Below are 13,521 nucleotides of genomic sequence, written 5' to 3'. Positions count from 1 at the left end.
TAAATTTGGGGGCTGTCTCCTGAAAAAATGAACATTATTGAAGAAAAAATTACAAAACAAATCCTTAGGTTCAAACTATCCCATGATTACAATAATGTTATGCAAATTAGGCAAATCAACAAACACATTTTTACCAAAGGGGTAACACGTTTGTGGGTTACCACATGCTTAAAGTCAAGAACTTTTGTCATACATACAATTGAAAAAATCTAAAGTACACAATGAATGTAACTTTAATATGTAATCAGCTGGAAAAGTTCGAAATTTGAAAATTATTTTATTGGTGTTGTAATTTCTTTCCTCCAGTAATGGAAAGCTGAACATGGGATTTGTCATGTAAACAAATTTAAAATACATTTACTTATCATTCAATAGTTAGCCAGTTGACACCTGGAATTCAAAGGAAGGGTTCCTTAATTACCAAAAAATGTTAATGAGATCAAAGGTCAGTCACGTGACATAATTAAATATTCAAAATGGCATCATATGTACACACACATTTCCTTACAATTTCCAAGGACTTCTTGAAATCTCAAATACTACTCTTTTAAAGTCTCTAAATATATAACCAATTTGAAAGTCTTAGCATTCAATATATGCATAACACCACTATTAGAAAGTGTTATATGTACTATGTAAAACCACTGGACTTGACACAACCTCGGTGTCTTAAAATTCTAATCTTTTGAAACTCTTATTATATAAAACCTCTTTGGAACTCTCAATATGTAAGATCATACTTTGAAACTCTCAGGATTTGACAATTTTTGAAAGAGTCTTAGAATTTAAAAACCAATCTTTTGAAAATGTTGATTTGTACAACCACGCTCACAACTCTTAATATGTGAAACCACTCTTTTAAACTCAGGATTTCACCCAATTTTGTGAGTGTCTTAGAATTAAAAAACAATCTTTGAAAGTGTCCGTATGTAAAAAGCACTCTGTGTAAAACACTGGATATGACACAACTTTGTGAGTGTCTTAGAATTAAAAAAACAATCTTTGAAAGTGTCAGTATGTAAAAAGCACTCTGTAAAACACTGGATATGACACAACTTTGTGAGTGTCTTAAAATCTATAACAATTTTTGAAAATCACAATATGTAAAATCACTCCACATTTTAAATTACAACTAAAATGATGTGGACTTGGTGTTTCACTCCTGTAACATGACATTTAATACACACCCTCACACAACTTATAATGCAAAAGAAACAATTACATAGGTGCCGTGCACAGTGGGGATGTAGAAGTAGTCAAGTTGAAATGTTGATGATCAGTTACAAAATAAACAATTAAAGCCATTAAAATCGTCAAGTACATGTGCAATGTTTTCATTAGAAGCTTGTTTTACTGCACTGTAAAAGAATATCAATGCTTATCAGTGTTCAATGTGATTGGGCAAATGATCCTGCTGTGTTTATGTGTCTACTATTGTTAGTCTAGATTTGAAGTATCTCTAGCTCTGTGTCAAAAGCGTAATGGCCCATGAGTGAAACACCAAGCCTACATCATTTTAGCTGTAGCATATGACACAAAATTGTGAGTGTCTTTGAATTTGAAAGATCGATGGTGTTGGCACGCATCATGAACGATTCTTACCCTAAACACCCATAAGAGTAGTCCCATTAAATTTCAGTGCAATCTACTCATCATGTTGTTTTGGAATTTATACATTTTTTACCAATAGGACACATACACCTCCACCTCCTCTACATCCAACACATCCGGATAAGAGAGTTGGTTCAAATTCAGTGATGGGGATCATCCTATTTTTTTTACAGGGAGGAGGTCAGATGCCCCAGCAGGTTCAGGTTTTTTTTTATTTTTGTAAAGAAAGAATGTAAACAATAAACAAAAACTACCTATCTGTAAACAAATATGGCCAATTTCAATCCCCTGTGATTTAACCTTACCATCTTAATTGTGTATATCTCCTTTGCTAGAGACACGGAGAAAATGTAGTATTTTGGGAGGACCATGGAACGTGATGAAAGAAGATACACTGTCAACAGATAGAAACGTGTATGTCTCTCACAATAAGTGTGTCATGGGGTGGAGACTTTGGATGATTTTAAGCCATATTCGTGCTCATGTATTATGAGTTGCTACGCAGTTGGTGTCTGTTCAGTGTTTCGTTGAAGACACGTAATAAAACCTTTTCCCTGAATTTATCAAATTCTCCCATCACGACACTGTAAGACATCGAGAATGTTATAGAAATTGTAAGTGAAAGCGTTACAAAACTATAAATATAATGGTACTCCTTGACGAACTCACGTCAACAATTTTCTTCCAACCAAAGCACATGTGACTCATTGAGTGTGTGACATCCTGATACTCGTACGAGTCTCAGTAGACATTACCTCATTCACTAAAACTACTTGCTTGCACCTTCAAAATCTCGGTTTTATAACTTTAATAGTAATCAATCCTCACATACCACATTTTTGTTAAGACTGTTCGTGAGTCATTTCTAATTTGCAATAATTTCTGACATTAATTGTGTTTAGCGATCACTATTGTCATGTATTGTTGTCACGTCAAAACTATAAGTCACTGTAACAATAAAGACTGTACGTAGATTATTATTTACATGATTTTCCAGTATTTATTACTTTGAATAAAAGCATTTTATCCTTTATTAAGTTACGGCATTTATCATTTATAACATTCAAGAATGTGTGGTGAGATAATTGAAAAAATATGTCGCGTAAAAGTAAACTTAATGTTTCTAAAAGTACTTTCGGGGGGCAAAAGGCCGGGGGAAAGTGAGGGGGCAACGGGCCAGGGGGAAACAGGCTGGGGGGGGGGGGGGCAAAATGCCGGGAGGCTTCCGCACTGAGGCCTACTATATATATATGTTGCATTGCATACGTAGAAGACCCTCTTCTGTAATCAACGTACCTATCAACCATCTTCACGTATGCAAATACTTGTACATAAGCATTCGGGAATAAAAGCGTATAAAACACACATCGCGTTTTTGTTGGTGGAAAAAAGTAAATAACGACTTTCAAAAAATCTTTCAACCAAATGATGGAACAGACCATGAAGGTTCATAATGAGTTAAAAATTAAAATGACCAAAATTCGCCAACGAACCTCAATCGATGAAAGCGTCTGTAAAATCTGTCATTTCAAATACTGTCGTTTTCATAAAATTTTGTATTATAAAGTATCTTATCTCTGAGAAGAAGTTGACCACTGCATATAATCCCCCGGAAATGGATATCCGAATAACGTAAAGTCTGGTTTGTATATATTATACAATTTTAGAATATTTTCTTTAGATATACTAGAGTAATATCGACGAAGTAAGTCAGTATCAGAACTGTTGGTGACATGCGTATCGAATGCAGGATATGAAATTTTGTCATCGACTCCTGCCCGCTTCAGAACGTAGAGGGCGTCTTCTTGAAGATTCTCAAACTTGCCTATGACATCATAGTTTACGTCACACGCAGAGCAAAGTTGATACATTGGTTTCCAGTGGCTATCAACCTCTGATGTACCTGCCGAGTCTATGATATATTGAACAAACTCGTGGAATTGTACATGCTGACAGAGTTTGGCTACTTGTGCTGTTGACATCTTATTTGCCCCTGTCCGATATCGCCGAATGATCGTTGTTCCATAATTCTGAAGGAAGTATACATTCCATCTATCTGTTAATTCAAATTTGTTTCTGAATGCTGACAATAAACGTTTCAAGGGATGGCGAACAAAAATGAATTTGAGATAGTTCTCCAAACGTTTATTTTGGTCAGTTCTATTCAGTTTTCTTAGATGTGGGTAAACATTACCTTTACGATAACCAAAATGAATTTTACTGTGGTGGATATTATTAACCTGAGAGGAATTTGCAACACCCAGTAGAACTAACCAAACCTTGAGCCAGTTTGTGCAGCCTACTTTAGGTAATACGCAGTAGATAAGTTTGGAATTGTCTTCATACAGTAAAGCTCCACCAATGTTGGAATTATTCTGGTGTGCCTTAAAGCTTCTTCTTGTATCATTACATCCATCTCTATAAACATCTATACGATGCTGGTAAACATCCTACAAAAGAATAGAGAAATAAATGCTAGACAACATAATATCAGGAACGTATACACTGTTTATACGTCCCTGATATGTGTGTATATATATATATATATATATATATATATATATATATATATATATATATATATATATATATATATATACATATATATATATATATATATATATATGTGTGTGTGTGTGTGTGTGTGTGCGTGCGTATGTGTATGCATAATGCAAGATTTGGATAACGAGGAATAATTCGGAAATAATGACAAAATACTCCTATCAATATTGAATATATTAATAAATATTTCAAAATGACTTTTAAAATAAATGATCATATGCCTATAAGAAAAACACTTCATTCCAATGCGCATACTATGTACTGCCTTTTATTTATTTTTTTAATGACTTCAATATTCCGTATATATCAAACTGATAGAAGCTGTAATATTAGAACACTGTTTCTTATGATAAGATATAACGTTCGAAATTGAGCTTTTACAGATATATTAGGGTGGTACCGTTTTCTATGCATACATGAAAACCGTGTTTTGTAAAAATGTTCACATCTGAATTCTTTTATCTATTTATTTATTTTTAATTTTTATTTATTTTTTGATATTTGATATATTCTTCTTTCTTTTTTTTGGGGGGGGGGGGGGGGGTTTGTGGGGTACTTCACACTTTTGATCCTGGGAAGGAGTACTTTAAGAAAATATGGTTGAAACAAAATTGTTGCTGGGTCCAAATCCTCAAGTCCCCTCCCCCCAGAAATCAAATGGTTTACCCCTTATTATATAGTGTTTGTGTGTGTACATTAAAAAAAACATTTACCTTTGTCTTTGTGGCGTATCCTGTCGAGTTCTCTCGAACTTCTTTTCTCTGTGAGAGCTGGAACCATCCGGTTGTATTCTTGAACTCTAATATAAATATACCAAAAAGAAATACAAGTCATCGTTACGTCACGTCCGGTTTACACATGCCTCTGTTACTTCCCCATATATTGTAACGTCATAATGCATAATTAAGTAGATATTACTTATATTACTAGTTTGCTTACAAATCGTTTCAATCAATAAAACATTGTAGGGTTTTCTCTCGATTTATTGAGTTGCAAACGTGGACTTCATTGATGTTATTTCATATTGTGGTGACATTTCAGTAGAAAAAAACAGTCAAGTTGTTTTATTATAAACAAATATCCTTATCCATCTGAAGTATCTTCCTATTTTACCTATAAAGGGGGAACAAAGGCGATGCTGATTTTGTCAAAACGGAATTAGTTTATGTCTCATGATTCTTGAAAAGTCACTTTCAATTAATTTCTCAACTTCTCTAAAAATTAAAGATAAAAAAATTACCCAAATTAAATTAGCCATGAACCAGCTTCTGTACACTGGGGTAGGGCATTCTGGGATTGGCACCCAATAACCAATACTTATGTCACCTAGAGTATATTCTCTGTATATTCTCACAGGGGCTTGAAATTGGCCATATTTGTTTACAAATATTTATTTTTTGTTTATTGTTCACTTTACATTTTAAAAAACTTTGCTTATCTTTTCACTACAAAGTGCCATGTAATACAGTAATGATTTGAAAGAGTGATGTTGTTTTTTTAGGTAAATTTTAACTCTTCCTTTGTTGGCTTAACTGCGATTGCCTTTAGTTCAACTGAGCGCCCTCAACCGGTGATCTTTTCTGGTCCCCTCTTTAATTAAATACCACGAAAATAGACATGGTAAGCATAGTAAAGCTGGTTTATATAAAACCAACAAGAGAATATTTAAATTTGATTTAGAAAAAATAACACAACACCAGCTTTTCAAATCATTACTTTATTAGATAGTACCTTGTAGGGAAAAGACATTTATTAAAGCAAAAAAAAAAATAGTAAAAGTAAACAATAAACAAATAAATATTTGTGAACAAATAAGGCCAATTTCAAGCCCTGTGATCTAATGTTAGTAACCAGTTAGGTAGAAACAATAAACGGGTCCGCTTTGGTAATTGGGGTGTCAATCCAATAATTCCCTGCCCAACTGTACAAGTAGAGGTCAGTTTATGGCTAATTGGAATAGTTTTATGTTTCTTATTTTAGAAAGGTCACGTGATTTAGAGTAGTGGAGAAAGTGAATTTTCAAGACCATCTTAGACATCAACCAAACAGATAGGACAAAACCAAGTGAGTCATACACAATGAATCGAACCCTCCTTTATGACGGTGTTCGTTCATGTATCGGCCTATCCATATATTACTATCATCTAATATTAGTTCAGGGCAAACACATATCCACTTCTAGTCGGTACCAAAAATAGAAGATTACTGTCTCGGTACATCATAAAAACAACGAAAATTTGATTTCTTCGTCCACGCCATAACTTACAGTAACACTCTACCCCTCCACATGCATACGTTACTAGGGGCGCGTGAGAATAAGTCGACCTTCGCTCCACGTTCTGTACTGACCCTCTAGCATGTCATGGGGTAAAATGCAGCTACCGAGAAATAAAATGGTTGACTACAATAGAAGCCAATTAAACCTGCAACTCAACAACGTCTGACTCGACAACAATTTCACAAAATATTACCATATTTTATAATTTAGCACAAAAGAAATGTCACAAAAACATTGGTAACTTTACTTGAAACATGTAACTATAATTATGTGTGTGTTCTTTCTTATCTCTCCAACACCTATGATCTCTGTATTTCATAAAAACTCGGCTTTTTGACAATGACTCTAAAATCAATAAAGATCACCCAACAGTACTGAATGATAATATGTGTCGTATCTAGCCCGAGGAAGCAGTGGCTATACATACTTGATTGGTATGCAGACTCCTTTCTCAGTCAGAGATCCAAAACTGCAGTCAGTAAACTGCTTGCAATCCAAACACTGCTGTTGAAACCTTTGAAGTTGGCACCAATTTAAATTTCTCCATGGATTGTAAATAATGTAAAGCTGTCAATAAATTAGCTTAATTATCTCCCTTATAAAAGATATTATTTTTAACATGATCATTTTTTTTGTACAGCTCAAGAAACAAGAATTTAAGACAATTATGTGACATTTTTCATGGGTCAGTGAACGAGGGTCCACTATCTCATTATTTTAATATTTGAATGCATCGTTCGTCAGCTTGAGAGCAGTTGGATATCTGACTGGGTCATACCTACGAATCACATTGTCGCTTAGTACTTAAGTCAGAGCCTCGCTACAAAACATTAATCAACTCACTTGGTGCTATGTGTGTTTGTAAACTGCCAACATGGATAAACTGTACAATTATCGATAGTAATAGCAAGGCACCAATCAACAAGTACATCGTTTTCGGTTGCGTCATCGTAAACCTGAGAGGAAAAAAACAGTCTGGGTCAATATCATATTTAGTGAAAGATTGTACATATAAAACATTTATTATATTTTTGATATAAATGATCATTTTTAGAGTAAAAGAACGAAGATTTAAAGACAATCTATGGTGTTATTAAAGGCCAAGATTTCAATCCCAGGTTCTCGCATTAGGGTTATCTTTATCATATATCCAGAGCATCTATCAGCGACGTCATGAGGATTACACAACAACGACATTATTCTTGTGTTCTGGGACAACGTAAGACAACTATTTTTCACACCTAAATTTAAATACGTTTTGAAAATGGGCCTTTAAACTGGATTCGGTGTTGCCTCAATTTTACGTCTATACCGGAGAAACTATACAATGCGTAAAATGCGTAAAATAAAGCTTCTTATCTTTCCTGGGTTTGCACTCAGAACTGACATTTACTGTAAACCCTGAAGCTAAAAAAGGCTACCCCCTCCCCACCACCACCACCACCACCACCACCACCACCACCACCACCAACAACAACAACAACAACAACAACAATCAAAATAGATAAATACATTCAAAAGAAAATTTAATGTCAAATTTATTTTCTTCATAATTGGTACATTGTTTCATCCCCCTCCCCCTTCCACAGACTATATTTTTTACCTTGACACAGTTCTGCAACTTGACACTGCGTAAAAAGGGCGAATCGCTTTACGACGATGCTCAGTTCAAAGTATAAAACTAGTTATATAATATATATATATTAATCAACTTTACAACCGTGTCACGCTCGATCGGTAAATCCTGGCTAATCATTAATCCAAAGATCAATATTGGCTTAAACACATAATGATGACCTTTGGGAAAACCAAGTACACGAAATACTGGCCCAGTGTTCTTGAAACTGACCAGTCATCCCTTTCATTCAGAAACATATATTTTGGTGACGTGCTGTGTCACTGCAACAGTGCTACAAAATAACTGGACCCCATCCCTATAGGAGCCACTTTCAGGTCGTAGTCTGTTTACGTAACTGCGCTGACAGTGACTTTGTTCATAGCTGCCGTCGTCGTCTCCACGTCTTCAGTTAGAAGTCACTTTTATCACATCAACGCACACTGAACGGTCACTCAGGTCGCGGTCTCAACTTCATACATTTTTTGTTCAGTCGTTTGCTTCGATTGCTACTTTGCAAAGTCTTTTTCGTATTCTGTAAAAAAGATACTCGACTTTTTTAGCACCTGCAGCACTGCATTCGAGTACAGGTTTCCAGAAGTTTTTTCCCCAAGAATTGCAGGGTTTTTATTTCTGTTTTTTCCTGGGCGGCCAGGTGCTCCTGTATTTTTTGAGATTCGTTTAAGGCAGAACTCTTCCGTAATGTTTTCCGGGGTCTTAGCAAGTTTCGTACCGGTAGCCAGTGTGGCTGTCCGGCTTTCCAGTACTTGTATTATTCTAATAAAGTTCTGCGTGGCCGTGCACACATTAAACAGGCAACGCTTCCTCCCACTATGACTTGCGTCATGTGAGTGTTTGTGTGTGTAATCTGGTTAAGACTCTATTGATAATATTTAACGTCGACGAAAGTGGACGTATGCAAATTTTAGAACGAAAACATTTAGAACGAAAGCCGACGAAAATCTATTGTTATACAAAGACAGAGTGACGTATAAATCGACATGGCCGACGAAAAGCTCATTAATCTATTGATAATATTTAACGTCAACGAAAGTGGATGTATGCAAATTTTAGAACGAAACATTTAGAACGAAAGCCGACGAAAATCCATTGTTATGCTAATACGTGCAACGGATAAATCGAAATGACCAACGAAAAGGTCAATAATCAATTGACATAATTGTCTCCAACGAAAGTTGATGTATGGAAATTAACATGACAAAGAGTAAGTACAAGTAATGGTACGATATGGTTGCGTAACTGTGCTGCTCGACTAGGTTCTGGGGAGAATCACCAGAGCTTGTTTTATACATGTACTTGGAATTCAACAAGCTCTGGTGAGCTATAACTACTTTTACTCTGGAGTTTCACCTCTGACAAATAAAGGTTGCCACAAATAAAGGTTGCCACAAAAAGTGTCTTGTCAAATTCATGGAATTAAAGCAGAACATAAGTAGCACCATTACCGTTCTTCACTTCCACTTTGAAAGCAACCAGGCTAGACAACCTACGAACGCATGCCGAATGAGGATTAACGGTTTATTTCCGTGAATATTTCGACCTTTTAATTTTCATGGTTCGTACTTTCTGATTATTAAGTCAGTAAAATATTAGATCTTAGAGAGAAGTCTCTAAATGCCCTTGCCAATCAACACAGTTCTACTCTTTGTCTAGATACAGTGCAAAGTTTGTCTTCTTAAGGATGATTTAACCTGATACTTCAATATTTTAATGGACATCTCATTATAATTTGCATACAAGCGTCTTCCAACGTTAGCCAATGACGATACAATGTTCTCAAGTTGAGAGAACTCCTGTTTCTAAAACCGCCAGCTACTGCTGCAGTGTCTGAGCAATACTACAATTTTTGATTGGTGGAATCTAACAATTTGCATATAGAATTACAGATGGTTTCAATGACGTTAAATATTGTCAAAAGACTAATGAGTCTGTATTGGTGTTTAGGTCGTGTTCATTCAGGTTAACGTCCGTATTTGCATATGAATATCTCATTAACGAGGGGATCGTAGTTGACCGTCGGTATAAGTGCTTAGGTGAAAACCCGCTAATGGTACGAAACAATACGAATACGAATACGATAACATATTCAAAAGTCTATGCAATACTGATAACACATAATAAATATTCTAGTAAGGGGATGCACATACAAGGTACTTGGACCGGACTAGTGTTGCTGCTAGACCCCTCTGGCTTTTCCGCTCACTGTCAAGGCGACCGAAGGTAACTAGTGAAGGCGACAGCCCGAACTAGTCTAGCAAAATTTGAAAAATTCCTTTGAGCTAATTTGCATGTTGTGGGCTGAGCAATGTATGCATACATGTTAATCTATTCAATAACCCATGACCTCTAGGATATGCATATTAACACACATGGTTAGAATGTTTATGTTCTTAGGATTTAGATACTTCATAGTAAGGTTTGATCCAAACATAATTGCAACAGAAATAATTTTTAGTGCATATTGCTCAGAATTTTATGCTGAACAACATGTCAAAAGTCTAGAAAAAATCTATGTGGTGGAACATGGTGAAAATGAGGTTTTTATTAATTAGCATAATTAGCGAGAATACTGTATTCTTAAAATGCTGTTTTCGCAATAAAACCTGGCAAGGAACATGTCTTATGGATAGGTCTAAGGGTGAAATAGCATACTAGGACCATCATATGATAATTCAACATCTCATCAGCATAATTAATATGCAATTATGTAAAATTATAATCAGCATATTCAAATTTGATAACATTTTAACACAAATGTATGCAGGTTATATTTCATTTGATTTAATAATAATTATAATAATAGTACATAGAAATCATAATTTTTATAATAATCAGGTTTATTCGAATATTAACCACCCTACCTGGGGTAGTTTTGTATGCTGAGTTCAACAAAGGGGGTCATTTTATGAACATCTGTTGCCATGGTAACCAAAATCACCATAATATGTTAATCATTTTTCCAAAAATTGACATAAAACATTGAAAAAAAAGATAATACAGTGAAAAAATGTCCTTGTATTAGACATGTATGAGTTAGTGCTACCTGGTGTAACATAAATTGTATAAAATTGGATGGCTGTTTCCATGGAAACATAAGGTAGACGTGAAAATTATGTTTTCATTGCATACACATACATCTCACAAATAACGTTATAAATCTGATAAATATCTTTTTATTTGCACATTGACCCTACTACCAAGGGTAGTTTGTCATGCTGAATTCAAAAAAAGTTGTCATTTAATGAAAATCATTTGCCATGGTAACCAAAATAACCATATTATGTGATTTTTTGAAAAAATAGACATAAAACACTTTAAAAATTTCAAATTTAGGAAAAAAACATCATTGCTGTTTGAATGTATGGGTTGGTGATATATGTTGTAACAAGGTTTCATGATTTTTGAAATTATCTGTATTAAACCTATGCAATTCTAAAACTCTAAAATCACCAGAATAAATTGTAAATACCTAAAATATACCAGCAGTCCTTGACAATTCCATTTACGCAGCTTGGTTCAGTCTTTTATCACAAAATTTCCAAATGTGTACACATACATTTGACTACAAGTTGACATACGCGACTCGATACTGTATATCGTTTGTTTATGGATAGAAATTCAAAATCCAACAGTTTCAAAGATCGTCTGCTGCTCCAGCTGACACTGTAGTGTAGTATTGTGACAACTCGATGTGTTTACATGCGTATGTACGTATTTCTGGGTCCCAAATTCAGACGATAACAGACACCGATATATCATTCATGTCATCAGAGACATGTGCGTTACATCGTCGTATGTGTGGATGCGGTACCTCGGTACACACATCACATACAATATTACAAGTGATATAGACAACGATAGAAACAAACTCACCAGCTTACAAATGTATTGTTTACATGACTTTGCCGACGATGAGGAATAATCATCATTAATTTACATTAAACTTAGTTGCTAAAATTATGGATGAGTTAAAACAGCAAGGGACATTGCAAATATTTTTTTCCAACATTTCATAGGCGAATGTTATGCAGTGTTTTTTCGGAGTGTCTGCTGATCGACGTATGTTACCAGCACATTGTGCTGGTGACAGGTGTGGGATATTTATGACATCAATTTGAGGAGTATTTCTATGAATAATAAGCACTGGTTACCTTTGATAAACGGTTGCCTAATACACACTGAATCCACTGAACTTTAACGATGTCTATATCGCGAGCAAACGTGAAACTGAGATGACGTGGGGGAACGGTTATTTACGTTTACTTTCTAGGGAATTGCATAACATACATGTCTATCCATGGCCGATACATGTATTTGACCTAAAACCTGTTGTTCTGTATCTCTTTGTAGCGTCGTTTTTGTTGTTGTTGTTGTTGTTGTTGTTGTTGTTGTTGTTGTTGTTGTTGTAAAGATTCAGTTTGCTTCATCGTACATTACAGTATAGCAAGTATAGTATAGTGGACAAGTTGAGAACTACACGACACGTCTGTTTACATGTAATACAGGCTTCAACATGTGCCTTATGCACGAGTCAATGTCACCCCCCTCCCCACCTCGGGGCATAGTGGGGGATTTGGATATTAGTCTTATAAAATTTGTCAAATTCCCCACTCCCTGGGGCAAGACATTCTGGAAAATCACCACCTATTAGACATAATACTATGTGTAAGGAGAATATTCTGTTTTCATTATGTAATTTTATATCACCGTGTATGTCCAGATGATCGTTCAGAAATGATTTAGGGTTCCAATTGCAGCTACATCATAATTATACAAACTCGACACTGGCAGTATTTGGGATGCTGTACTCCTAGACCTTTTTGTCTTCTTCCCAATAGTTTGGTATCTCTCAGAGATAAAAAAAAAATGCCCCTTGATTCTATCAATATTCCGTCACTGTTTGTTTACATAGGATTGTATGCATATGTATAAATATGTCTTCGTGCTGCCCTTTGTCTTTTAAGGCAGCACTCATTGACTTGTTTCTAGATCCTGTTTTACCACATACGTACTATTATTAATAGTACCGGTTTAGGAATAAGTTGTGATTATCTGCTTATCACAATTGTGTATTTTATGTAGTTTTCTTTATTTTTTTTTTATTTTCAGTCATTCTAAATGAACATACTATATTTGAAAAGTACAATTTGTATAGTATCAGTGTGTTTGTTATTTCTTGCGATGTTGATACCTTTTGGTCTTTAGTGAAGAAAAAAAACATGCATATGTTCACATAATTCGTTGTACCCAGTTTCAAATTTAAAAGGCAACTAAAGCTTGGAACATTTCCCTTGACACATGTCAAGAGAAAGGTTCTTGTATTCGAATGCTTGTTTCAATTACTCGGTCTATAGGATGGGATGTCTCTCTTGGGTTTATGCTCAGTCATGATGGTAATATTACTATTGTCTTAGGGCTTTATGGTAATTATGAG

General features: G+C 35.0%; 1 protein-coding gene across 1 annotated transcript; it reads right to left on the bottom strand.

Moving 5' to 3' along the window:
• Positions 1-3,181: 3,181 nt before the first annotated feature.
• Positions 3,182-12,514, bottom strand: LOC144434095 (carbohydrate sulfotransferase 11-like). Its single transcript, XM_078122550.1, has 3 exons — positions 12,416-12,514; positions 7,341-7,407; positions 3,182-3,910 (listed from the first exon to the last, which is right to left on the bottom strand). Exons 1-3 carry the CDS (start codon positions 12,512-12,514, stop codon positions 3,183-3,185), a joined length of 894 nt encoding a protein of 297 aa, XP_077978676.1. The 3' UTR covers position 3,182.
• Positions 12,515-13,521: the final 1,007 nt, after the last annotated feature.

The sequence above is a fragment of the Glandiceps talaboti genome, chromosome 4, assembly GCF_964340395.1.
Source record: "Glandiceps talaboti chromosome 4, keGlaTala1.1, whole genome shotgun sequence".
In the NCBI taxonomy this organism is placed as follows: domain Eukaryota; kingdom Metazoa; phylum Hemichordata; class Enteropneusta; family Spengelidae; genus Glandiceps; species Glandiceps talaboti.
This window is presented reverse-complemented; position numbering and strand designations above follow the sequence as displayed.